Source organism: Lutra lutra, chromosome 3 (assembly GCF_902655055.1).
Source record: "Lutra lutra chromosome 3, mLutLut1.2, whole genome shotgun sequence".
NCBI lineage: Eukaryota > Metazoa > Chordata > Mammalia > Carnivora > Mustelidae > Lutra > Lutra lutra.
In genome coordinates this window covers 199,226,129-199,252,244 of record NC_062280.1, presented here as the reverse complement: position 1 = coordinate 199,252,244, position 26,116 = coordinate 199,226,129, and the positions used below count along the sequence as shown (strand labels likewise).

General features: G+C 54.0%; 2 protein-coding genes across 8 annotated transcripts in view; one reads left to right on the top strand and one right to left on the bottom strand.

The window, feature by feature from the left end:
- Positions 1-26,116, bottom strand: part of ARHGEF7 (Rho guanine nucleotide exchange factor 7) — a 122,231-nt gene that overhangs the window by 77,594 nt on the left and 18,521 nt on the right. For 5 of the 7 annotated variants that reach the window (XM_047720427.1, XM_047720424.1, XM_047720425.1 and 2 more), the window contains exon 2: positions 16,728-16,814. In XM_047720427.1, coding sequence (XP_047576383.1) covers positions 16,728-16,814 — 87 coding nt within the window. Of the gene's footprint in view, positions 1-16,727; positions 16,815-16,965; positions 17,021-26,116 lie in introns of those variants that run through there. The other 2 variants (XM_047720429.1, XM_047720432.1) reach the window with 2 other exon arrangements.
- LOC125094844 (tigger transposable element-derived protein 1-like) lies at positions 17,969-22,837 on the top strand. The gene is made up of 3 exons (XM_047720434.1): positions 17,969-20,470; positions 21,548-21,616; positions 21,704-22,837. Exon 1 carries the CDS (start codon positions 18,676-18,678, stop codon positions 19,627-19,629), a length of 954 nt encoding a protein of 317 aa, XP_047576390.1. The 5' UTR covers positions 17,969-18,675; the 3' UTR covers positions 19,630-20,470; positions 21,548-21,616; positions 21,704-22,837.

Genomic DNA, 26,116 nt, shown 5'->3' with positions numbered 1-26,116 from the left:
CGCAAAGAAAAGCCACCCGCCTGCTGCCGGACCTGCTAGGGCTTACATTAAGGTAGCGGTGAACCTTTAGAGCCCAAAAGGTACTGAGTACATCGCATTAAAAACTTAGAGCCGGGGCGCCTGGGCGGCTCAGCGGGTTAAGCCTCTGCCTTCGGCTCAGGTCATGATCTCAGGGTTCTGGGATCAGCCCCACTTTGGGCTCTCTGTCTGGCAGGGAGCCTGCTTCTCCCTCTCTCTCTATCTGCCTGCCTCTCTGCCCACTTGTGATCTCTGTCAAATATATAAATAAAATCTTTAAAAAAAAAAAAAACTTAGAGCCAACAGTTACAAAGCGCAAACTTGGATAAAGGGCTCAGAGGTGGCAGAGTAAACACACGTTACTCTCATGCCTCTCGAGGTTCCCTCAAAATGACAGAAGCAGCTTTGGTAATGAAGCCGTCTATCCCGGTGCTGCAGGCCCTATGGCTAAGGCCCTAAGCGATCCGGAGGTGGCTTCAGGGAATTCTTGAGACCAGGAAGCAGACGGGCTCCTAAAGGCCGGGTGTTCTAACCAAGGTGTGACAGCATCCCCAGCCCTGCCCCAGGGCGCCTCAGCCAGCGCGGCAGCATCAGGACCGGAGCACCTGCCGCGCCACAGAAGCCCCTTCCCCAGAAGCTGCTAGAAGGAAAGACCCCAGTAAGGAAAGCCAGCTGCCTACACGGGGGCCCTAACAAGTGACTAGTTCCAGGTGCTACTAGACCCACGACACAGACACAGAAAAGGAGAAAGGAGGTGGTTCTAACCAAAATGAAATAGCCTAAGAGTTCCAGCACCGATTTCAAACCCAGATCACCCCTCGCTGGAGACGAGAGAACTGGGATACACAGAGACATCCCTCTACCTGGCCACGGAGGGCATCCAGACCCTTCCCCCCAGATTTCGCCCACCTGCTCCCAGCCTCAGCCCTGCAGTGAGGCCATCCCCCCTCTCTCAGCTACACAGCTGTGCATTCAGGTAAGCTACCGGGCCTTTAATCCATGGTCAGGAACAGGAGCCCACAGACAGCCAACAGCAAGGAGCTGAAAGACACTGCCCTATTCCTCCAGCAAAGCGCAGCTAAACGCCCTGGGCGCGCCGCACAAAAGCGATGCTAAGATGACCCGTAGCCGGAGGGAGGCAGACGCTTTATGCAGGGCCCAAGAAGCATGGCAGCGGGCTGTCTGGGTTTCGTGAGGTTTTTGCTTTGTTTTACTTCAAAAGCCACAGACTGAGTGAAACCCACAGCCCAGATTCGCCAAAGAGGAAAAAACCGCCCCAAGAAAAGCTTGCCTTCTCTGGCCAGAGGGCCAGGAAAGGGTCACTGCAGCAGACAGGAAACCTGTAGACACTAACCCTGCCCACGGACACCACGGGGGAACATGGCCATAACAAAGTGCCCCTCTCTCCGTGCTGTCCCCCAGCCCCATGGAGTAGCACGGGTTCTTCCTCTTCCACACAGGAGCAGGCTCTAAGATGACAAATGGAGAAACACAGGCTTCTGACGCATTATTTACATTTTTAAAAGTACTGAAAAGTTAAAAATCACCAGCCAGCACAACCAGTGAAAACCGGGATACAGAGCTGCTGCAAGGAGCCAGGAGGCAGGGCAAGCGTACTAAACCTCTCCTTTCTGCGAGGGTCCGAAGGAAGGGAGCCCAGTGGGACAGAGAAGTGGATCAGAAGCCCCACCGCGTGGTGAAAATCCAAAGGGCTTCCCGACAATCAGCTGTTAGGACGACAGACGACAGTCTCTCTAAACTGCTCAGTGCCGTGCAAAGGAACTTCCCATCAGGGAGAAATTTTAAGTGGTCAGAAAAGACAGTGGTTGGTGCTTAACAGGAGACTTGAATAGATGCCATCAAACATTCAGACAGACGTCAGGTGAGGAGGCTCTCAAGGGAAGTACCATTTGCCAGAGCGGCCCGCGTGAGCACGATGACACAACAGGACGACAGTGTCCCTGCCGGCACACCCCCCACCGGAGCGCTCCATCCTTTACTGGCCGCCATTCCAAATGTGTTTCAGAATGCTTGGGCACCCGTCAAGACCAAACACCCTTCCCTGCCTATTATAATCCCCAACACTAAAACTTCCCCAAGTTCAAGGTTATCACGTACCCCAAGAAAGGAAGACCCAGAAAGCCGCAACTCAGATTCTCCTGTATTCCTCTTCAGGACAGTTCATCAGATCCAGGCGGTCTCGTTGGTTCAACTGAGCCGGGGCCAGCTAGGAAGCCGAGGCAGGCTCTCCCACCCCGGTCTCCGCCCACGCACCTTCCCAAGCCCGGCCGCCTGAAGGGTCTCTCTCTCCAGCCCAGCCCCACGCGGCTGCCCCTCTTGCAGGACTTCCAGCCTCTCCCGTATCCCAGGTGCACGAATGTGCTTTACCTGCCACGCAAGGCTCCTGAGGCTGCCCTAGAGGCATGTTGTGCACGTGTTCGTCCCTCGGGGCAAAGCCGAGTTCCGGGACATCCTCATCAACTGTCTGCAGACTAATTATCACTGGGGGAAACGCTTCGCCGTCCTCCACATGCCACGAGATACAAACCCGCCGTTACCGCGGAGCCGTGGATGTGCAGCTCTAAACACTTAGCTCTACCTCTCTGCACGTCTGTCACTCCTGCTCATACACACCACTGCCTCTCCATTTCAATCAACCCTCCTGTTCACTCCCAAAGTCCACCCAGACAGAGCGCGGCTCATGGCGTCCACAGGAGTCGGGGGCTGACTCTAGCTGGCCGCATGGAAAGCAGCACAAAGGTACCGGCGAGCTCGGAACTGAATGGCTAAGTTCACAAATGACACCGTATCATCTTCAGATCCTTAAAAGCAGAGGTAATCACTTCCACAGACCAAAATACACACCACTTTCTTAGATGCCAAACACCACCCTCAGAACCAGATGTCCCCAGTGCAGGGCACGCCAAAAGGCCCCGCGACCGCCTGGCTGCCACCACGACAGCAATAAGCTCAGCAAGGATCGTCATGGGATGCTAAGAGCATCAGGGGAAAAAGGCTCTGGGCCCCACTGCACAGCTTACACGGCAGGCACAAAGGCGAAGGGCAGCCTCGCAGTGCGGAGACCTGCAGGCGTCAGCGTAAGCCAAGGGTCAGAACTGAGCCCCAGCAGTACGACGGGTCACATAAGCACTTCCCGACAGGCCCCGTGGAAGTACAGATCACTGAGGAATCCTTACCTCAGTCGTTTAACTCGAACCCGAAACCACCCAGACCCCAGGACGTGCTACGGGCAAACCACCCTGGCCTCCTCAAAAACACCGAAGTCCTAATCGATGACAAAAGTGGAAGAAGGTTCTGGAAACTAAAGAAGAAGGTTGTCATTTTAAAGATGGACATGCCAGGTACTCAGAGGCCAGTATCCTGAGGTCTACTACACAGTTTAATGCCCAGCAAAACAGAAGCACCTAAATACTAAACGGGACAAAGTGTCTAGATGGGAAACGGAGTGAAGGCACAGGGCCTCGCACTCGTCCTCCACACGGTCAGCTTCAGCTGTCCCAAGACAAGGGCAGAAGGCAGGTTAGGAGGGCAGGTTAGAATCCTTTAAGTAGAAAAATAAAAGCATTCCCTCATCACCCATACAAGGACTCAGAAGGAACAATCCCAACAGGCCACGTGTCACTTTAGGGTCCCCGCGGCTGCCTCACCCACCTCCTTCCACCCCCGTGCACTGGGCTGGCCGTGCCCTGCAAGGAGAAGGCTGGAGGAAGGGCCCTTCCCACCCTCCCCATCCAAAGCCGGGCAGGCCCCTTGACTCTCCTGCAAGCGTGGGCAAAATCACCACAGTCCCCTCTCCCAGCCAGAGCTCTCCTGACCTCACCAAACCCAGATCCGACGGACTCAACTGCGTGACCTTTAAAAACCCCACTAAGGGAGTCAAACTTCTCCAGGGGGACCCTGGAATCCGTATTTTACAAGCTCCACACTCTGCAACCTCAGTGGACACTACCTGCCAGTCCTCCCTGAAGGGCAGAGGACCACGCTCTCAGCCACAAGAAAGCGGGAACACTAATGCCCCAGCAAGTTCTGTCTGCGCCTCAAGGGCAAACCAAGGAGTTTCTCTAAACTACTCGAGAAAACACTCTGCACATGCGGATACAAAGCAGGCTGGAAATACACGTTCTGGCTAGAAAATCCCTTTTTTAAAAAAACATACTAAGGGCAAATTTCCTATCCAAATGTGGTCCGAGAGGCCTTGGGTTTGGTTTTGCTTTGTCATCACTCCCTGGGAACTGGTCATCTCGCCAGTTCCCAGGACCTAAGGGAGCTCCTCAGGGACGCAACCCGCTTCAGGGCAACTACCTGTCAGGAAGGGGGGCTCCCCTTCCCAGAAGGTCAGCAGGGATTTTGTCTGTTTTTAAAACTGTAGTAGAGCAGTGAGGACCAAGACATTCAGAGCAGCCTCAAGCAAGGGGGGAGAAAGGAGAAGAGGTCAGAAGGCAGCACACTAAGCGACTGGCACCTTCTCTGGGCAGAGACATCTCTCAGACCACACACGCCTCAGCTCCCGATTCATGCTGCTCCCGACTGACGGTTTTCTCACAAGGCCGTAGGGAAAAATAAGAAATGGAGCCTCGATAAACCACTTTCCCAGCAGCGGGCCCACACTGGCCATCCCCGTCAACTACGAAGCAGAAACTACACCTATAACCTGGTAGCGGTCAGGAGAACGCGTGTTTCGTACACAGAAACCCCTTCCCAGGGGTCTAGGCCAGCAAGGGTGCGGGAGGCTAGCGAGAAGCCTGCCCAGCGACACTGCGGATGGGTGGGGGGCAGCCGAGCCAGCCCAGGCAAGCCCCAAAGCCCCAGAGCGGCAGCCCCAAAAGGGACAACGACAAGCATGGCACACGCCCGCCCTCGTGCTCACCGAGCACAGCCCTGCCGGCACCCCGCGGCACTCAGAAGGTGCATCCAAGCGTCTCGTCTCCACCAGATGCCTCCAGCCGACCTGTTTCTGAAACCAGCAACGGACTAGGGCCGGCTTGCACAAGCACCTGGACCCCTTCTAGATTAGGGAACAAAAGAGCTCCTTCCATACACGCATGCCCACCCCTACCTGGATCCTCCCAGGGTCCCCACAGCTGCGGAGGGGGCGGGAGGAAACCTCCCGTTTCTGCATAAGGAGACGGAGAATGTTCCGGACAGCGCACGGAGCTGCGGTCCTGCTCTGCCATCGGCAGGACACCCTCACGGTCCCTCACAGCAGAGCTATGGACACTTGGCAGGTTGTTTTCGGACCAGGCTCCAGGTCCTGATTCTAAAACTCTCCGGAAGTAAAGAGGCCGAAGAGCTTTCGAGGACAGCAGAACCACCAAGCCCCGAGGCAGCCTCCCCAGCGGCCGGCAGGCCGAGAGCAGGCAGGACCGACCCCCACTCATCAGGCTTCTGGGCCTGACTTGAAGGGCTGCCTGTCCCCCCAGGCCGCCCCGCCCTCAGAACAGCAGCCGCCTTCCCAGGAGGGAGAAAGGCTACTGGTCCACTTGCACTTCAGCTACAAGTTCCAGGAAGCAAGGCCCTGAGAGGAACCAAAGCAACCCTAAGGCCTCACTGGCCAGCAAGGGGTGAACGGGGGGTGGGGGCGTCCAGCCGAGGCAGACCAGACACGCCGAGCCCCTTCCAGTGCCCGTCTGCCCAGCGCTCCGCGGGGTCCTTCACCAATTCCACCAACACCTGCCCCAAGCCCAAGGCGCCAAGACCCGACCCGCCCTCATGCTCACCAGCGTGGCGTTCACCGTGGCCCAGACAGAAGCGGCGCAGACGGGGCGAGCTGGCGCAGAGGAGGGTGCACGGATGGATAGACGGCGCCGCGGGCGGCCAGCACACACGGGGCGGGCCTGGGGAAGGACCCGGGCCCAGCCCGTACTGGCCGGGGCTGGCCGCATTCCGAAGCCTCTCTAGCCCCGGCTCTCAGCACACAGCACTCGTGACGGGACAAGCGCCGCTACGTTCAGTGAGCCGATCAGCAACCACTACTCGGGACACCGCGAGCACTTCAGAACCCCTGGGGCAGAAAGTCCAAGCGCAGGGGGAGGGAAAGGCAAAGCAGACAAGGCTCAAGTCCTGAGAGGCGCCGCCCATAACCTTCTGGACGCAAGCCTCTGGGTAACGGGGGCCCGACCACAGCTACTTCTCAGCAGGGTGGTGGCACGAACGGTGACAAGGACAGGCTGGTGGTCCACTGGGCTGGAGGCCACCTGGCCATCCCCAGATGGCAGCACAGCATGAGAACGAGGACTGGAGCAAACTCAAGGCGGAGTACAGGTCTTCCTTGAATGCAAGCAGCCAACTGCAGCGTGACAGCACGGCCCTGGCCACCGCCACGCTCCTGCCCGTAGATGAGAGAAGCATTTCTGCCCACTCGCCCCCCGCAGGACCACAGCCCTGACCGCAGCACACCTGGCTGGGGATTCTGAGAAGGACCGACCCATGGTGCTATATACCGAATGCCGTGGGTCTACCTGGCCGGACGATGAGTCAACCTCACAGAAGGCAGCCACACCGGCTTGGTCAGAAAATGGGGGACACCACTAGGCATGCTCGGGACTACGCCCCCCCGCTCTCCTGCCACACCAAGACCACTTCTGTCTCACAGACATGACCATCTCCCTGCCGCCTCCACCCATCCTCACGTCCCCACAGAGCCAGCGCCGCCCTGTCATGCTCATGCAGCACTAAGACACCCCAGAACGGTGGAAGGACCCCAGTTATCTCGGGCACCCTGTTTCAATTAATCCCTCAGCGCGGCTGGGGCAGGAGGTACTAGTCAGTTCTCCCCACTTGGTTTCACGTGGCTTGGTCACAGGTGGAAGGGAGGCAGGGGCCACCAATCTGTCAGTGCAGAGCCAGGACTACCCCTGGTCACCAGACACTGCAGCCTCACTCCCAATACTCCCCGGCAGAATTCCAACAAGTCTTCCAAATCCACCCCAAAGCCCGGGGCTCGGAACGTGCCAGGACACCACCGTGGGAGCGCTGGGACCCGCCGCAGCAAATGGGACTCTGCAGGTGCACCTCAGCACAGGCATCCGCTGACCTTGAGCGAGTTCAAACGGAGACGGGCCAGGTAGGCCCCAGCCCCGTCTAACTACGGCCCCAGCCCCGTCTAACTACGGCCCCTTCCAAACAGCTGCTGCCGCTCGGAGCAGAGAGTAATGCCAGACGTGGGCCGCGGGACCCGACACAGGGGCACTGCTGCTGGGAGGAAGACGAAGGCCTGTGACTCAGACCGGAGCAGCCCCCAGGGTGAAGAGTGACACCCCGCCAACAGCACCAGGAAACAGGGCCCCCCGTCCCAAGCACTAGAAGTGAGTTCCCCCAACCACCCCGGAGCGCCCAGCCGGCTGCCGGTCCGTGAGACCCTGTGCACGGCGCCCAGGCAAGCTCCCCAGACCCCGGGCCTTGCCGCGGCGCCGCTGAGCTGCCCCGTCTGTGCTGACTGGTTATGCCGCTGGCTGTCTTCCAAGGACAATGCAAGGACAGAGATCAACCTCACCGAGCAGCCATACGCCTGCTGAAACCAAAAATTCTCTAGGAGATCTATACACTCAAGTTACTTCTCCCTTTGGCAGAAACAGGAATTTCTCACTTCAGCTGACAGATCTGGTGTAACACAGGAGACTACAATGAACAGAAAGTAGTTTTATTGACCCTGAGAAAATACAACTTGTTCTTTAAAAGCTTGTATGAGCAGCCTTTTGCCGTTCTGGAAGCAATACTTCAGTTCTCCCGGCTGAGCTTAGGAAGGTCAGCAGTGAGCTCTGATACCCTAGGACGGGGCTGGCCACAGCAGTGCTCCCTGGGGCACACAGCACAGCGTGGGAGACACATTTCCAAACGATGCAGGGTAACAAACATTACGGACCAGAACCCGTCTGCACGCTCAACTGAAGTCAGCAAATGAAAGGTAACAGGGTCTGCTGCCACGCCACTGCCCCACGGCTCCCACTCAACTAAGCACGTCCTCACGAAACAGCCCCATGTCCAAAATGACCGGGCCACCTCCCTGGACAGTCGCTAGCCTCCCCTTCTCACAGAAGCACCCTCCACGAGGACGCTCTGAAAAGCCCAACAGCTACAAACAGATCACTCAACTATCATTTCGAAAGTAAGTGCTTTTGAGAGCAAGAAGCTAAGGTTATCAACAAAACCAAACGTGAAAATACTGCAGTATCCCACCTCGTGCCTCTGTGACCACAGATTCCAGAACGCAGGGTATCGCCCTTTCCCAACCCTGTATTTTGCCAAAGAAAAATCCCAAAGGGCCTGAGTATCATCGCCGTGGACACCCCCACACCCCGTCTGGCGGCCACCGTCATTCACACCCAATTCCCTGGCACACACGCGGAGGTCTGGTCCGGGAGGAGAGAAGTCCACCCTCGAAGCACAACTGAGCACAACAAAGTCATCAGTCCTGCACGTGGTCACGGTCCTGCACACGGACCTGCTCCGGCTCACCGCGGCCGAGCGCGCGGCCCCGGAAGCACAGGCCACCCCGAGGAAGCACGGCCGCAGGGCGCTGTGCCCCCGCGACAGGAGCCGCAGAGATGGAGGCCGCAGCCGTGTAGGTGCACAAAGCGGCACGCCGGTGACTGAAGCGGAATCACCACCCGCCACTGCTCCTGGTCTCACGTGCTCGGCACGAAGCCAGAGCCTTCTACGTGCCAGCCCTGGGGACAGAAGTACAAGACGACCCCCCGTGCACGGGGACCGCCCTCACACTCACCAGGTACACACGCGGGCACCCACCGCACACCGTGCTGCCTGCCGCCACAGACCCCTCCCCGGCCCCGTCAGCGGCCTCCAGAAACCGGTGCGAGAGCAGGGGCTTCCCGCGGACAAGCAGCGTGTGCACGCTCGAGAGCCTGGCGCACGTCCCGGCCCAGGCCGCGTCGGAGTCAGGCCTCGCCGACCTCCACCGCCCGCCACAGGTCTGACGCCAGCAGCACACAGGACCCGGCAGACTCCCGGACTCGTAGACAAATGGCTTCTCCCACTCAGGCCGGAGCCTGGTCCTCCACGACTCTGCTTCCACACCCCACACAGCCCATGTGGAGGTCACCCCCACCTTCTGCGTGAAATGGGAACACACACTTCCAACCACGGATGCTGTCCTCGCTGGGGGTCAAGGGCCATCACCCCTTACCTGCCATCATCTCTTCGGGTCCTCTTGCTTTTGCCCTTGACTCCCTGTGTAGTCTATACCCCAAATGACAGCCAAGATGGTTCGGAGACTCTGGTCAGACCACCTAGCCGGTCTGCCCCGGCAGCCCCACATCACTGAGCACAGGCCCGCGTGTGCGGGTGACGGCAAGGACCGCTCCATCCTGTGGCCCAGCACCGCCCGAGTCTCCTGTCCTGCTCCCCCTCACTTCCAGGGAGTCTGGATTTCAGCCTAAGACCCAGAGCAGACTCGGAGTCAGGAGGAGACGCAAGAAGTCAGATCTGCATTTGAGGAAGACCAGCCTGGAGAAGGACAAGAGAGGGGCTAGACTGCCACGGGGCCGCTGTGGGTGCTGGCAGCCGGGCCAGGCGGCTGGCATGGGACAGGAGGCCGAGAAGAATATGGCGGCATTCGGTGAGAGCGGGGTAGGGAGAGGAGAAGGCGGGAGCCGCTCACTGTGGAAGCTCTGGGGCCTGCCCCCCACCTCCACCTCAGCCCTGGGCCCTCCCCTCCACCCAGCAGCCCGCCAGGCCAACCTGACGGAGGCACAGACGACCGCCTTCCGGCAGCATCTCCTGGGAACACAGGCGTGTCCCACACGCACCTCTGGGTCTCTGTCTGCTCTAGAACAGGAGATGAGGCCACAGTGAGCTCCGCACGTCCCTCCCGCCCCCACCTGCTGTGTGTGCTCAAGACCCGGCCTTCTGCCCCCACCCGGGCTACAGCGAGGGCCGCAGACCCCAGCCAATGAAGGCCAAATGCCACACACCCCCACCCCCACCCAGGGGAAGCGGATGGGCGCCCGCAGCCGCAGCTGGGGCAGCGGCTGTGCAGGAAGCAGAACCGCCCTCTCGTTGTTCCGCCGCACGCGGGAAGCCGCGCTGGCACCTGCCGACGAGTCAGGATGCAGTTCTAACTCGGGGAAGCCGGGCTGAAACGACGGTCAATGGCTGTCCCAGGAGGCACCCCAGGCAGACCTCAGGGAACTGTCCCCGCAGGCAAGGGCCCAAAAAGGGAGAGGAGAATCCTGGGCTCCGTCCTGGTGCTGCACTGGCGGTTGGCTGGGGCGGCAGACTACTGCCCTGGAAACGACCATCCCGACCTGGCAGGAACCTCCCAAATATCCGGCCCAACGCCCTGCGTCTGGCCCAGTCCCCTTGGTGGAGGCAGCGAAAACGGACACACACAGCCGAGACTCCTCCTCCCAAGGGGACACACAAGCCTGCCCCCACCCCCTCATCCACCCCAAGACCGCAGGACTGCCTTCTCCACAGGATCCTGCAGAAAAACAGAGCCCTGGGTCTATATCTTGGGTCCTGCCATGACCACGGACAGGGAAGGTGGCACCTTGGACAGCGGGACAGTTCCTAGTGCCCCGGAGAGGACATGATCCTGACTTTGCCGGAGAAGCAGCACCTCACGGTAGTTCGCTCACAGCGTGGCGGACAGGAGCCGAGGTCGGGAACTGGGTCTCACTACGCTACCTCCCCTCAGTGGGTCAGGGATGCAGCGCTCCGGGGTCACCCAGCCCACCAGGCCCATGCTGGAGACTCTACTTGGCCTCAGGCCAACAGCACACAGGACAGGAATTCACAGCCTATGAGCCCCCTTTGTACCCCTTTGCACCTCTCCCTTTTTACACTCGGCTCCAGGTTCCCGCACTCGCCTCTCTTCGGGGAGGGGGACACGGACTGTCACTGTTCAGGAGGCCTCTGCCAAGCTAGGCCAGTGGAGGGGCCACCATCACTAGCCCTGGGCCTCGGGCAGGTGCCTCTCTCCCAGCGCCCTGGGTTTCTAACCCCCATGTGGGGACACTATAGATACAACCTAGTAGGGGTGCCCTAAGATCAAGTGGGTCAGCAAACACAACAGGGTCCCAAACATAATGGGCACTCAGCAAACACCTTACTCCTGTTCTCTCTCATATGCCTCTAAGAACCATACCACTAGGGTAGACCAACCCCCCAATACGTATGGGCCAGCACAAATGAAATGCAGACCTCCTGATTCAAAACGCCTTAGAATTTCAGAGGGTGCGAGCAGAACACTAAGCCACGTACAGAGCCCTACATGACCGCACGGGGGGCCCACCCACAAGGCCTGCCCTGCCACCAGCTAAACTCAGAACTTACCTATGGCCCCTGCCAGAAACAGTCCAACAGTGCGGCTCCGCCATCATCACACAGCTCAGCTTCCTGCTCTCCAGGCAGCAGCACGCACGCGAGAGCCTGCCCAGCGGAACCACCAGACCGGAGTACAGATTCTGCACTCGCCTGCCGGGCTGCTCCCTGAGACCCGCCAGCCACCCCTCATCTAGCTCCTCCAATCCCGCGCATGCTTGCCTGCCGGGCTGCGCCCTGGGACCCACAAACCACCCCAGATCTAGCTCCCTATCTGCAGAACACCTGTGAGTAAACACAACAGTACACATGAAATGACGGGATGTTGCTTGTGTTCAATTAATGTCAGTCCACTGCATTTCAAGGATGACAGCCTCTCAACCCATCTTTAGACTCAGGCCATTCAACACCGAGACCGCCCCCCACACAGGCTGCTGTGTCTCGAAATGTGGCCGATCCCAGAACGCGAAGAGCTGTGAGTGTGACAGAAACAAACCGAATTTCAAAGACTTAACGTGAAAACAATATCTCAACGCTTTTATGTTAAGTACATGTTGGAACCTTATGGATACTTTATGTTACAGAAAAAGTTATTAAAACGAGCTTCATGTTTTTTATTTTACGCAGCTACGGAAAGCATTAGAACGATGAGCGCGGTTCACGTTACACTCGCCGGACAGCACCACCTAGACGACGAGCCACAGCACAGACTGGAAGTGGAGGGAAAGCCTAGTTATTTACTCTGGAAAATCAGCCTAGATACAGAGGTGACGAAGAGCTTACCCCACGAAATAATTTGGCAAGACACAAAGATGTAAGACAGAGGGTCAAACTGGGACACCTTCTGCCAGTAAATTAAATAGAACCAGAAGACCTAAATAGAATTCAGCTTTCTTCACTTTTAAGCACCTATAAAACGTCCAGAGAATACACACCTTCCAAACTGAACTCCACTCCCTCACACAAGAGGCAAGTTCTGACAAAGGCCTGGTGAGTAAACCTCAAGAGCTGTATCGATAAAAGTCAAACCCTGCGGCATGACCAACCATTTCCAGCTTACCACTGTGCCCACAGCGAAGAGGACCAGCTAAGGAAAATACTGCCACGCGGCCTCGACATGCCTTCACGCAGCTCAACGATGCATCTACCTCAATCCAAGACAAAAGTAACACCTGCTGGGGGATTGGTCACTTTTGGGCATTCCATCCATAGGAAAGGACCACGAATGCACTTGGGACTTCGTTTCAATTAATTCTTAAACTTCTGTCAATAAACTGTTTAAAGTTTCATGTAAGCACGTTTTAATTTTGACCCTATTTTTAAATATTCTTTTGGACAAAATTTCAATCACAACCTTGGCTAAAAATCTCAAAGAGCATCAAGCATCATATATACTATCATAATACTAACAGCCTGTCCTTCCCTGCATTTTTGAAGAGTGTTTTCGGAAACACGTGTAAGACAATGTCTTCCAAAACCTCCCCACTAACTACATCAGCCCAGCTGATTCCCATGCTGGAGCGTCCACCTGGGCTCCTTTTCCTTCCCCGGACCTCCGAGAAAGTGGCTTCCTCTCGCAGAGGGAGACACTCCTGGAGCCGGAGCAGTGGGCTGCACAGAGCCCCCCAGTCCGTACGCAGAGCTGCAGGAGCGGAGCGTGAAAAGGCCGGGAGGCAACACGAGACCCATCTGAGGTCTGCAACCTCTGTCCTCCAGTGCCAGCATGCAGTGCAGGACATCTGGAATGTCCCCCATCTCCCTGACCACCTACCCAGAAATGGGGGCACCATGGAGGATACTGAGGAAAAAAAAACCCAAATGTTTATCCCAACAGGCTTCTTTATGCCCCCAGAGGTCAAGAAAACACATGGCAGGTACAAAGAGTGTCTGCCCACTGCTGCTGGCAAGGGGGAGGAGGAAAACTCGGGGGAGAGTTTGGCAAGGATTCAAAGTGTTTCAAAGCCCCTACACCTTGAACCTCATAGTGCCCTATCCAAGGATTAACACCCATGCAAGGCCCCAACAGTGGCTCGCGGGTAAGTGCTGAAAACAAGGACGCACTGGGCTAGGCTTCCTCACTGCCAGACCATGGCTGTGCTAAGTCGTGGTCAAGACAGAGGAGCAGAACATGCGACATGTGGAGTCCTTTAGTAAAGGTGACAAAGAGGGGCGCCTGGGTGGTTCAGTCATCGTCTGCTTCAGCTCAGGTCATGTCATGAGCCCTGCATGGGAGCCCGGCATTGGGATCAAGCCCCGCGTCGGGCTCCCTGCTCAGCGGGAAGCCTGCTTCTCCCTCTCCCTCCCCACCCCCCGCTTGTGTTCCCTCTCTCCCTGTCTCTCCGTCAAATAAATAAAATCATTAAAAAAATCGTTCACAAATAAAGACATAATTGAGAACTGAAACAAGAAACAAAACGGAGACTCTGGAAAACTATGCGACAGAGCACTTAGTCCCCATTAGCAGGACTCGCTCTCTCGCCTACGCTGCACGTAGGTCTAGGACAGTTCTGTCCTTGCTACGTATACCAGGCAAACTAGGGCTTCTCAACATAACATTCCCAAAAGCAACTGGAGAACCACAGTACCAGCTCCTCTGTCCTAAGTTTCAGCTCAACTTTAATTACCCCAACAGTTCTAAACAGGGGCATCTCTCGGATCTTACCTTACTCCACCCTTAGGAACATGGGGGAAAAAACCTGAATTCTTATCGAATCCCAAACTATTTCAAGGAAATGAAGGATTCAAATGAGATGCAAGATCAGGAGCAAAGAGAAACACAGAAGGTTGCCCAAGCCACAGGTGTGATTTTCCCACAGCTGTTTCTTCCCCACGTTTAAAAATGTTTTCCAACTAAAACCTAAAATGTTTCTCAAGGGTTAATAAATGCAAACTGCATAGCGTTCCTTTAAAATTAAAGCTCCCTCCGTAACCAGAACCAACTGCTGGGGAAATGCCTGGTTTTCTACAGTTAATTAAGAGAATGACAGAGTCATCACGATGCTCAATTCCTCTTTTCCTTTAAGAAATCATAGCATAGTTTAAAATAGTAAAAAACAGGATAGTTTAAAACTTAGCATAGTAAAAAAGTGGTAGAAGACATTACCAAAAACAATCCATTACAAACATATTGCACTCTGAGCTCTCAGAAAAAAAGCACCTTGACACATTCTAGAACAAAAGCTAATCTGGAACTCAAGCTCAGCTTTAAGGATTGAATCTGTCCTTTCAAACAGCTCCTCTCATCTTTCAGAATGCATAAAAACGAAGCCTGTAAAGCCCAGAACGCATATCAAAAATGCAAGGTCCTTCCCTGCCCCTTCCCTTCCTACGTCGTTTTCTTTAAGGCCCCTGGGGAACTGCTGCAGAGGGCCGGCGCGCAAGGCCAGGTCAAGGGGCTTGGGAACAGACCAGCCCCTTCACACCGCGGAGATCAAGTCTGGAAGCCCCAGCTGGGTTCACACCACACCAAACTCCTTTCTCTGGGTGATTTCCTAAGCGGGGAGGGGACAATCAAAGCGACAACAACTTGAGGGTTTTGATGTGCTGTTTCCTCACTTTAATTATCTCAGGTAATTATGAGTTTTAAGTGGGACTTTCAACTGAGCTTGGAAGAATATGAACAAGGTGCCTGTTTACTAGAAGAGATAATTAACTCTTTAAAAACAAGTCATCCAGGGGCACCTGGGTGGCTCAGTGGGTTAAGCCTCTGCCTCCAGCTCAGGTCATGATTCCAGGGTCCTGGGATCAAGCCCTGCATCGGGCTCCCTGCTCAGCGGGGAGCCCACTTCCTCCTCTCTCTCTGCCTACTTGTGATCTCTATCAAATAAATAAATAAAATCTTTTAAAAACAAGTCATCCAAATTTCCTTGTAAACAAAAAATGACTAGGGGTGCCTGCATGGTTCAGTCGTTGGGTGTCCCAGGGTCCTCGGATCAAGCCCCGTATGGAAGGGAAGCCTGATTCTCCCTCTCCCACTCCCCCTGCTGTGTTCTCTCTCTCACCTTCTCTCTGTCAAATAAATAAATAAAATCTTTAAAAAAAAATTACCATCAACTACAAATTTATTGAAGGCCTATGGTATGCCTAGAACCGTTCTAGGGGCTCAGGAGAGGTTAGTGACCTCTTCCAGTGCGTCTCCAAGGGAACTATTCTAGAGAAGAGCTGGAATATGAAATTCCAATAGCAACCTCTTGAACGTGAAGGATGAGAGGTTTTTAAGACTCACCTTTAGTACCTCCTCAAAGAGTCCCACACAAACTTGTGAGATCATAAGCTTAACATGCAAACTGAATTTCAGATTTAGCGTAACGCCAAGCAAAACTTGGTTGGAAAACAATCGTCTCACGACACAAGTCAGGGAAAAGCAAACCTTGCTGCTAGCAAAGCGCGTGCTCACAGCCCAACAAGCGGCCAAGGGTAAAACCACAAGGCCCTTCTGACACAACGTCTCCCCTCCCAAAGAGCCCTTCGGTCATGCATAAAAACAGTCTCCGGATCTCTCAACTCCTGTCGGATTCCAATTAGCAGGTAAGTGGTCTGTGTAACGTTCCCTCACAGACTGGAGGGCTTCTGGGGTTTTTTCCTCCAAGAAGCCTACAGGAAGCCTGTCCTTTCAGGAGGAAAACCTTCACGGAATCACCCTACAGCACAGGTTCTGCTGGCGATGCACTCCCGGGCTCTTCTCTACAAGCCTTACCCCACGCGCGGCAAGCGGGATGAGGGGCCAAAAGCTAAGGGTGGTAAAGCCGCAGGCACAGAGCTGACCCCATGCACCGTGACCGGTAATTCCCAAATCAAAGAAGAGCTCGACTTCTGGATCTACAGCACTACTCCGAGATCAGGAAAAACCAGAGCAAACCGGGTGAAAACAGGGGTTCCCAGAGAGCTGCCCCGGGGAAAACTGTATGTAGCACCGAGGTGCGAAGTGACAAAATCTGACCCAGCGCGGAGAAGACACGCCGCCCACTTCGCTCACCCAAGACAGAGCTTAGCCTGTCTCTACCCTAAGCGCCAAGTGTTCGCGTAAAACCATCTAATTTCTGGCTGGAAAAGGGAGTAAGACTGGGAGTGTCGGCCCAGCTCGTCCTGACCACCGCTGGGAACGGCGAGGGGCTGACCCAGACCTAAACGCGGGTCCCCGGGGAACGCGTGAAAGCAGCGTCCGAGAGGCGGCGGGGACCGAGGACTCGGACGGCAGCCCCGCTGTCGCCAACGCGGGGCACCCGCCCGAGCCTCCGGGCTTTGCTCACAGAAGCGAGGGCCAAGCTGGGGGCCGCGCACGGCGGCTCCTCCCCACCCTGGGGGCGCGTTCCCACCCCGGGGGGCCCGCGAGCCCGGCCTCCGAGCGCCGCTGCGGCGGGCCGTGCCCCCCCCCCGCCCCGCCCGAGCCGCGCCCCGCGCCCGCTCACCTCCAGGCGCAGGGAGGCCCCGCAGCCTCGCAGGAACTCGCGGATGTTGCTCAGGCACTCGCTCTCGTTCCGGGGCTCCGGGTACACCTGCAACACAGAGCACAGGCGCTGAGCGGCGGCGCGCGGGCCGCGGACGCCACCCGCGGCAGCCCCGGGCGCTGGCCCCGCGCGAGATGGCGCGGACGGGCGACCCCGGCCGCCCCAGTCGCCGGCCCGCTCAGCCGCCGCCTCTCCTCACCCTCTTTCCTTCCTCTGGGCTGCACCAATCTCAGGCCCCTACCCTCTCCAGGAAGTGGGCCGCCGCCGGAAGTGACGTCTTCAGACCGCGCCCCGGCCGCCCGGCGCGTGGCCCTTCCGGCCCCGCCCTCCCCGGGGCAGGCGCGGCGCCCTTGGCCCCAAGCGTGGTTGCAGCCGGCGCCGCCTCCGCGCGGCACCTGGTTCTAGTCCTCGGACACGGTCCACCCGGCCCCGCGCGCAGGCTCCTCCCGGCAGCCGGTCCTCGGGCCCGTCGCGTGGACACCGCCCGCCCACCTCCAGCGGGCGGGGAAGAGGCCGGCCCCCGCGGTGAGCAAGCCCGGGAGGGGCTGGAGGGGACCCGCCCCGGCCTGCGGCCGCGGACCGAGCGTCCTCCCGGGGCCGTGTGAAGTGCCTGGCGCGGACGTCGTGCGTGTTGGGATGGACGCGCCGCGTTCGCTTCCGCACGCCCGCGTGCCCCTCCGCATGCCCGCGCGCCCCGAGTGCCTCATTAATGCTTGACCCGACGGCGAGGCCGGCAGCGGGAGAGCGGCCGCCGCATGGCCCGGGAGCTTCGAGCGCGGCTCCTGCGGGCCGCCCGCGGCTTCGGTCACGGAGGACCCCGGGGCCGCTTCCACACGGGGTACCTGCCGCTGACAGCCTCCGCGGGCAGCAGGGGTCGGGAGGGCCGCGGCGGTCCCCGTAGTGCAGGGCGGGCGGCGGAGACGCGCCGAGACCCCGCCCGCAGCTGCCGCCCGACTCCGAGCTGAAGCCTCCGTTCTCCGTTTCGGGAGGTCCCCCAGGGCGGCGTCCGAACTCCAGCGTGAGGACGGTCCCGCGCTTTCGTCCTCCCCAGGGAGACCGCGCATCTGTCAGGCCCACAGGACTGCTCTGGTTCGCTTCCAGGAGCTCCGGTCTTTCAAAGCTTGAGTCCGACCCAAAACCGGCGTGTTGAGAGGTGTGAAGACGACAAAAATCAGACTTTTCCCCCCTACAATTTAAAAAGTCTTAGAAGAAATTGCCAACATGTTTCCTCCAAATTGAAGTTTTTGTTTTCCAGTGAACAGCTGAACCCGTGCTGCTTCCTCGTCCCCTGCTCGCTCTGTAAGAGAATCCTGAAAAGGCGCATACGAATATGTAGTGAAAATCCTTCATGGTTTCAAATACTGGCAAAGTTTCCATTTCGGATGTCCTAGTGACTTCTGAAACTGCTAAGCATCCTTTTAAAAATGTCCAGGAGACTCCAGATACAATAGAAATACAAAACCCATTCAGTCTTAAAGAATTATCGACAAGCTCTTATTTAAAAGTCAGAAATTTTACATTCTTTTCTCCCTCAACTCACTTCCATTCCACATCCCCCAACAAAACAGCACCCTAAACTAATATATTTTTATACTAAAAAATTTTAACTTTTTTTGCAAGAGACCCATATAAATACAGTCCGCCCTCGTTCACGGATTCTGTGCAAATTCACCCACACGGTAAAATTTGTAACCTCAAATCAGTATTTGTGGCTCTTTCTCATTTACAGACACGTGCAGAGCAGTGAAGAATCTGAACAGCCTTTGCACACACATTCCTAGCGGAACTTGAACAAGGCCACGCTCTGCCACCTTATTTCAGCCGGCAATGTAAGCAGGTCTCCCTTTCACAGTCTACTGAAACCACGTTTCTCACATTTTTGTGCTGTTTGTTGATTTTACTGTTTTAAATGGCCCCCGGGTGTACTGCTAAGGCACTGTCTAGTGCTCCGAAGTGCAGGAAGGCTGTAATGTGCCTTACAGAGAAAATATGTGTGTTAGATAAGCTCCATTCAGGCCTGAGTTACAGTGCTGTTGGCCGTGAATTCAATGTGAACGAATCAACAATACGGTACATCCAGAAAAAGGAAGAGGACATCCGTCGATCTGTGCACAAGGCCACTCCAGAAAGTGCTAAAGTAACATCGATTGTGCATGATGGAGCTATGGAAAAGATGGAAAAGCAGCTAAATTTGTGGATTCAAGAGATGACAACCAATAAAAAGAGCATAGTAGACAGTGTTGTCGTGAGGATGAAAGCCAAGGAGATTTATAGTCATGTTACCCAGGGTCAGGAAAAGGTTAAACTCTTCTCAGCCAGCACAGGCTGGCTTGCAAGTTTCAAAGGGCGATACCACATGAAAAACGCTAAACTTGCGGGCAAGGCAGGTCCTGCAGATCAGGAAGCTGCAGAAGAATTTAAAAAGCATCTGCTAAGCATTATACATGAGAAGGGTTATACGGAAGAGCAGGTTTTCAATGCTGACGAGATAGGTTTGTTTTACAAGAACGTTGGCAAACGAGCCGATATAATGCCAATGGCCTCCAAGGCTCCTGGCTTTAAATCGTTCAAATACCATGCAACCTTGCTCCTGTGTGCCAATGCCAAGAGTGACTTTAAGTGCAAACGCCTAATGGTACACAGAGCCCAAAACCCACAGGCACTTAGAGGGAAGAAGCTAAACCGTATGCCAGTCCACTGGAGGTGGAACAAAAAAGCATGGATGGCATCCGAAATATTCCGGGACTGGGTCCACAACTGCCTCATCCCAGAAGCTGAACGCTATCTCCACAGCAAAAACCTTGCCTTCAGGATTTTATTAATTTTGGATAATGCCCCCAGCTCATTGCCACGAAGAACTTGAAAATGCCCATCCCAACATAGAAATTCTCTTCATGCCCCCAAACACTGCCTCTCTCATCCAACCCCTCAATCAGGGCATAATAAAAGCTTTCAAGGCACACGACACCAGGGAGCTTTACAGCAAGGCTTTTGAGGCTCTCGACGCCAGTGAGGAAACCACCATGATAGACTACTGGAAATCTGTCAGTATACGCAACGTTAGAGATTACGTCAGCACAGCCTGGGACAGCACAAGCAGGCTACTATTAATAACTGTTGGGGAAATGTTTGGCCTGACTGCATGAAAAATTTTGAAGGCTTTGAAGGTGTTACAGAAAATACAAAGAATAGTGTCAAAAACAATGCATATTGCACAGCAGATAAGTGGAGAGGGCTTCAGAGACATGAGGGAGGGAGACGTGGAGGAAATTTTGGCAGAAATGGCAGTAGAACCCACCAAGAAAGATCTGGACGAGATGGCAAAGCCTGGCATTGGTGGCAGCGATGATGACGATGGCAACGAAAGTCAGCCCAAGACTCCAAGAATTGTCCCTCTCACAGCAGCCAAAATATCGGAATGGAATTCTGCCCTGGAAAAAATTTTAATGATATGGAAGAGTGTGACCTTATGCTGGAACGCAGCCTCACATTTCGGCATCTGACCTCCACTGCATTCGTCCCTTATGCTGAAACACTTAAAGATTTGAGGTGAAGAGCCAAGCAGACAAGGCTGAAGGAATTTTTCAAGCCAGTCTAGGAGGGAACGTTGCTGACACCATCACGAAGTTGTGAAAGCCAAAGTCCTGGGGTGGAGCCACCAGATCCCCCATGCCAGCCTCACTGACGTGTTCCTCTTCTGCCATGTAAGTCACACACTCTCCTTTGGTTTTCCAAGGGGCAAGTCAAGGTCATGAGGTTTAACCACACTGCCCTGTGCCCCATCACAGAGTAAGCTCTACCACAAGTCAGGTCTTCATTAATGTTTTCACAGGATTCCAAGTGTTCCGTCTTGATGGAATGCTTTCCATCGTGACTGTCCTGTGCAGCGTAGAGTGTGTATGTGTGTGCTGTGTGCACACCATGTGCAACTGAACAGGAGAGGCCGTCACTGCATGGTGCTGTACCTGAGATAGTGTTTCCTTATGAAGAAACAGTGATTTGTAAGGAACACATATTATATAAACGGTCTTCACATACAAATACCACTAAAACAAGATCACGTGTCAACTGGTAGACAAAGTGTTGTGATCTGAACTCCAAGGAAACCCAACCCTGCACTTCCCCAGGAATAGTGGCTCAGCAGTTGCTAGCTCAGTGCTCACCTGACTGCAGGACAGCTACCAATCACAAAAGTCAGCTCTAATCTGTTTCTGTAGTGTAGTGGTTATCACGTTCACCTACCAAAACTCAGCTCTGCCTTTAAGATTACTAAGCCATCAAGATCCAATGGTTACAATTTTTCTTCCAAAGTAACATAACTAGTATGAGTCCGCCAACAATAGGAACAATACGTTAACAGTTTTTGAGGAAAACTATCAAACGTAAAATGTAAGACTTTAGCTGGAAATGTGTATCTTAATGAGATGTAGAGGGTTTCTTTAATTAGTTCATTTACTCATGGACAGCTATCCCTTATTGCATAGAGTCCAGCATTAATTCTGTTCCTGTCTTGGGGTTGTTTTATGCAAACACTGAGAAACCTCATTCCTAAAAATAAGTAAATAAAAAATGGAAGGAGTTTTGTTATTTTGTAACTTCATTCTTTGATGCCTTCTGAATTACATCACCAAAGTCCAGATATAATCAATCATCAGTAAAATTTTGAAAGCATCCGTTAACAGCATGATTAGGGTCTCCTTGCAGTCTCTCTGAAAGTGATCAGGTAGAAACCTCTGAGCTGCAAAATTCCAGACTTTAAACCCTTTGCTTCTCAACACCAGGGGTATCTGTCTGTTGGTTACACAGCTGGAAGGTTTTCCATCTTGGAGCAATGTGCCTCAGAGAGACGGGTGAGTGAATGGTCTGCCTTTTTACATGAAGTGGGAGAAGGGGGTGTTGGGATGGCTCAGTGAGCTTGTGGCCTTCCCTGATCTCAGGCACCTTCTCAGAGAAGTGACTGCATGTGCAAGCAGAGCAACTGGACATGAACTGTTTTAAAAGTCTCCACATGTGTGCACATGGGGGCATGACACTAGCCTGTTCCATGGATACTGTACCTCAAACAACACACCTGTTTGGAAAACTGTAATGTAAAAGAGTCAAAACTCTATGGTAAGTACTGCCTCACCCTATAACACACATGCTGACCTTGGACAAGTCAATTGACCCCTCTGGGTCTACACCCTTATCCTCAGTTCAAGACTCAGTCTTTCTCACAGAGCTGTTGGGAAGATAAGCTAATTCAACAAGTCTAGTTGTTGAGCAATGAGAACAACAACAAGTCTAGTTTCTATGCCAGACCTTGTCACAAGTACCGTGACTGCAAAGAAGAGAGACAGGGCCCTGTCCCGCGTGAGCCAGGGAAGAATCCCACACAACATGGACAGTGGACAACGGAAGCACAGAGTAAAGCATAAATACTGTGGACGTAGGGGAGGGCCAGAGGCCTAACCAACAAAATGGACATCAGAGTTGGAGCGGAAAGGTGGAGGCAGATGGACTGCATTTTCAAAGGTGTGACGTTTGAGAAGCTGCTGGTGTTTTCTGGGGTGGTGAGTAATTGGCCGTTGAGGTCATGGATGAGACTGCAGGGGGAGAACTAAATCAGAGATGCAAAAGAAGACACCCCCAGGGCCCCTGCATGCCTCACTGAAGAAGCTCTATGAGCGACAGCGCGTGAGCAAGTCATCAGGTAAATATAAGTTAAAACCACAGGTAACCCTATGCACCAACCAGAATGGATAATATGGGAAAGGCAGACACTGTCAACTGTCCACAAGGATGGAAAGCCGTTGGCGTCCAATACCTGACTAGTGGGAGTGGGAAAGCATACACACGGGAAACCATCAGTCTATCGAGAAGTTAAACTTACATAAGCCGCACCCCCGCCAGTGATTCTTCCCCTAGGCATTTACCCAAGAAAGATGAAAACACGTCCACAAAAAGCTGTAAGAATGTGCACAGGGCACCTGGGTGGCTCAGTCTGTTAGGCACCCGGTTCTTGTTCTTGACTCAAGTCATGATCTCAGTGTTCTGAGATCAAGCCCTGTGTCGGGTTAGGGCATGGAGCCCACTTAAGATTCTCTCTCAGGGCCCCTGGGTGTCTCAGTGGGTTAAAGCCTCTGCCTTCAGCTGGGGTCATGATCCCAGGGTCATGGGATCGAGCTCCACATCAGGCTCTCTGCTTAGCAGGGAGCCTGCTTCCTCCTCTCTCTGCCTACTTGTGATCTCTGTCTGTCAAGTAAATAAACAAAATCTTAAAAAAAAAAATTCTCTCTCTCTCCCTCTGCCTACCCCCCCAAAAAAGAATTCACACAGCAGCTTTACATATAGTCACCAACATCTCCACAACCCAAAGTCAAGCACTCCTCTGCTCTCTCCAGTGGCTACTTTTCAATGACCAACAATATCCCAATCCACCCCCCAAAAATCCTGTCCCAAATTTCCCACAGCAATTAACTCCAGGCCATTCTTTCCATCAAGAACTCTAATCAGTCAAAGGCACAGACAGTCCCAAAACTGTTGTGACTTTCCTTGGAAATACACCCTCTGTACTCAATATTTGATAAAGGACGTGTCAGGAGTCCTGAGAATTTGCAATAAACTACATCACAGCCATGATACGGTCATACTTCAGAGACTTCCAAAGCTGTCCAGTTTCCTCCTTCTCTTCTCCCTCTCCATGCTGGGAACAACCAGCTAGCCACCCTCGGTCCAAAAAAAAGTGTCAACTTGGGCAGCCAGCTGACTTCACTGGAAGCGTTTAGCGGGTCTGAGTTTACAAAACTTCATGGGAAAGAACAGGCACTTGTAGCAAGGCAGCTAATTCAGACAGGTTCCGCGCAGGGCAACAACTGAGATCAAGAGTAGAGAAAACGATCACAGGTGTGCTATCTGGTTAACGCGCTAACTACCCAGGATCGTAGTTCCCAGAGATTCTGACTGAGTACGTTTGAAGTAAAGTCCAGAAGTTGGGGGCAGGGGGTCTCTGGGATGCCCCATCCAACTGATTTTCAGCCAAGTCTGGAACACGGATATCCTATAACTCAGTGGTTCTCAAACACAATGCGAGCCTCAGAACACCCACAGTACCATCACTACACCCTGCCAGAGCTGAATCCCTAGGTGTGTGGTAGAACCCAAGGCTGTGGACTTCTGGTGTCCCAGGAGATGCTAAAGGTACCAGGACCATACTCCAAGAACTAGTGGCAGATGCCAGCTGAACCATTAATCAAGAAATATTTGTATTCCCCCCACTGAGTTATCAAATTCCAAACCCCAGAACAGAGGTCTCGGGGTCTCTGCCATCAACAGTTTCATCATCATGGCTATAAAGAGCTACGCTTCCACCCCATAGCCAGACTTGCTTGTGCAAATCCTCTCTCCCCTGTTAGACATGAGTCTCCCGAGTGCAGGGCCCCCAGGCATCTTCCATTACCCAGTCAGCATACTGCCCACTCGGGTCACCCAACTCACGGAGCTGGCAGAGGACCTTAGCGCAGAAAGGCTCAGAGAACACTGGAGGCAGTTCTGTTCTTCACCGACAAGGAAACGGGGACTGCAGAGACATAACCTACCCCAGTGCCTGCAGCCTGCCCACTGCACCAGCCCACTCCAGGAGGCAGGCCTCTGGGCACTGCAGCCACCAGGCTCCCCCGCTCTCCCTCTCCGGGTGCTTGGCTGGTCAGAAGCCCAAGCAGGGACTAGGTGCCACCGTGATGTGCTGGAGCTGCTCCCAGGAGCTGACCCCATGCTCCCCAACCCAACTCTGCATTCAGAAACACCACATGGGTGACTGGAACCGGCCACGGTACAAGTATTTACACCACAGAAAGGGGCAGATGCTACATCTCAGGGCTCCGCAACACAGGGAGCCACTGTTAAGCCTTTACTAACACAGCACTGGCTGTGCTCCTTGACCATAGACCACCGCTCCTGGTGGGAGCTCCCAGCAGCTCCCATAACCCACCTCCCCGCCTTCTCCTGCAGGCCGAGAGGAGCTCATGGCTTCCTGGGGTGCCTCCACTTCTCTTCTTGGCTGTCCTCACCTCTGCCCACATTTTGTCAACACCCCCTGCGGTAAACTCTTCAGCCGCCTCTGCCTAGTGTGCCCACCATTTGCTACTGGAACCCTAATCCAGCGAACTTCCTGGTGGTACAGTTAAAAATAGAACGGCCTGTGACAGCAGCAGAAGGGAAACAATTCAGAGAAGGGACTGAGTCAATTACAGCATACTGTATTTCCACAAACAGAGCACCGCCCACCAGTTCCTTTCAAAAGGCAGCAGCTTTCATTACTGATCTATTACGACCTCCTAGTTATACTAAGTGGAGAAAAGGAACATGGGGGAATGTACGCATAACGTCCTACCTTTAATGAAAAAAAGGGGGGGAGCAAGAAAAAATATACATGGGTGCTTAGAAAAGCATGAAATTTCTCTGGAAGCACACACCAGACACCTTTAACAAGGGTTGCCTCAACAAAAGGAATGGGGGGGCCTGGAGGTCAGGGGAAGGGAAACTTGCTTTTCACTTTCTACTTTTTTGTGCCCTGTGAATTTTATACCACATAAGTATTGTTAATACATTTTTTTTTAAAAAGGGGAAGGAAAACACTCCAAACTGGTGTTCTCCTCAGGCCAAGATGCCTTCCCCATTACAAAACAGTCCTCAGAGAGCCCAGCTGCCAATGGGTTGGAGTCCTTGGAGAACTCCCCGTCTCATACAACCCTCGTGGAGGTACAATGCCATGGTTAAAACCCTCAGGTCTCCTTAATTAGCACTTCACGGATCCTCCAATTCTAACTATCCAGTAGCCTCCATTTTCATTAGACTGCTCTTCTAAAGCATTCTGTGCTCTTTCTATTGCCAGTGATGCTCAGTGGAGTGAAAGTACAGGTGGACAGGGCTCACCTGCCAGTCTACTGGGCATCTCTTCCTCCAAACCCACTGGAAAACAAAGAAGCATCCCGTCAAAATTACGGACTTGATCACCAAATACCCAATAAGTAAACCATTTCCCAAAAATGTGTAGCTTAGGATTAGATGTGGCTTACTGAAAGAAAAAATTAAGCCTTTAATGAAGTATATCTTTCTTTTGCTCTCCTTCTTCAACATCTCCCAAAGCCCAATTCCTGTGCGGGGGCTACGGTCATCTAGGAAAAAATAAAATGTGCTCCATTAGTGTGAAACCAGCCAAAATAAAAGGCAAAAACAAATATGAATGTACCAAATCCCCAGTCCCCCAATGACATTCATATATCCCAGACATGTGGACCCAAGAACACCAGCAAGACTGCGCAGCTTAGATTAACTCGTGAGTCCCCTGAGGCTTGCTTCCCACCAACTCC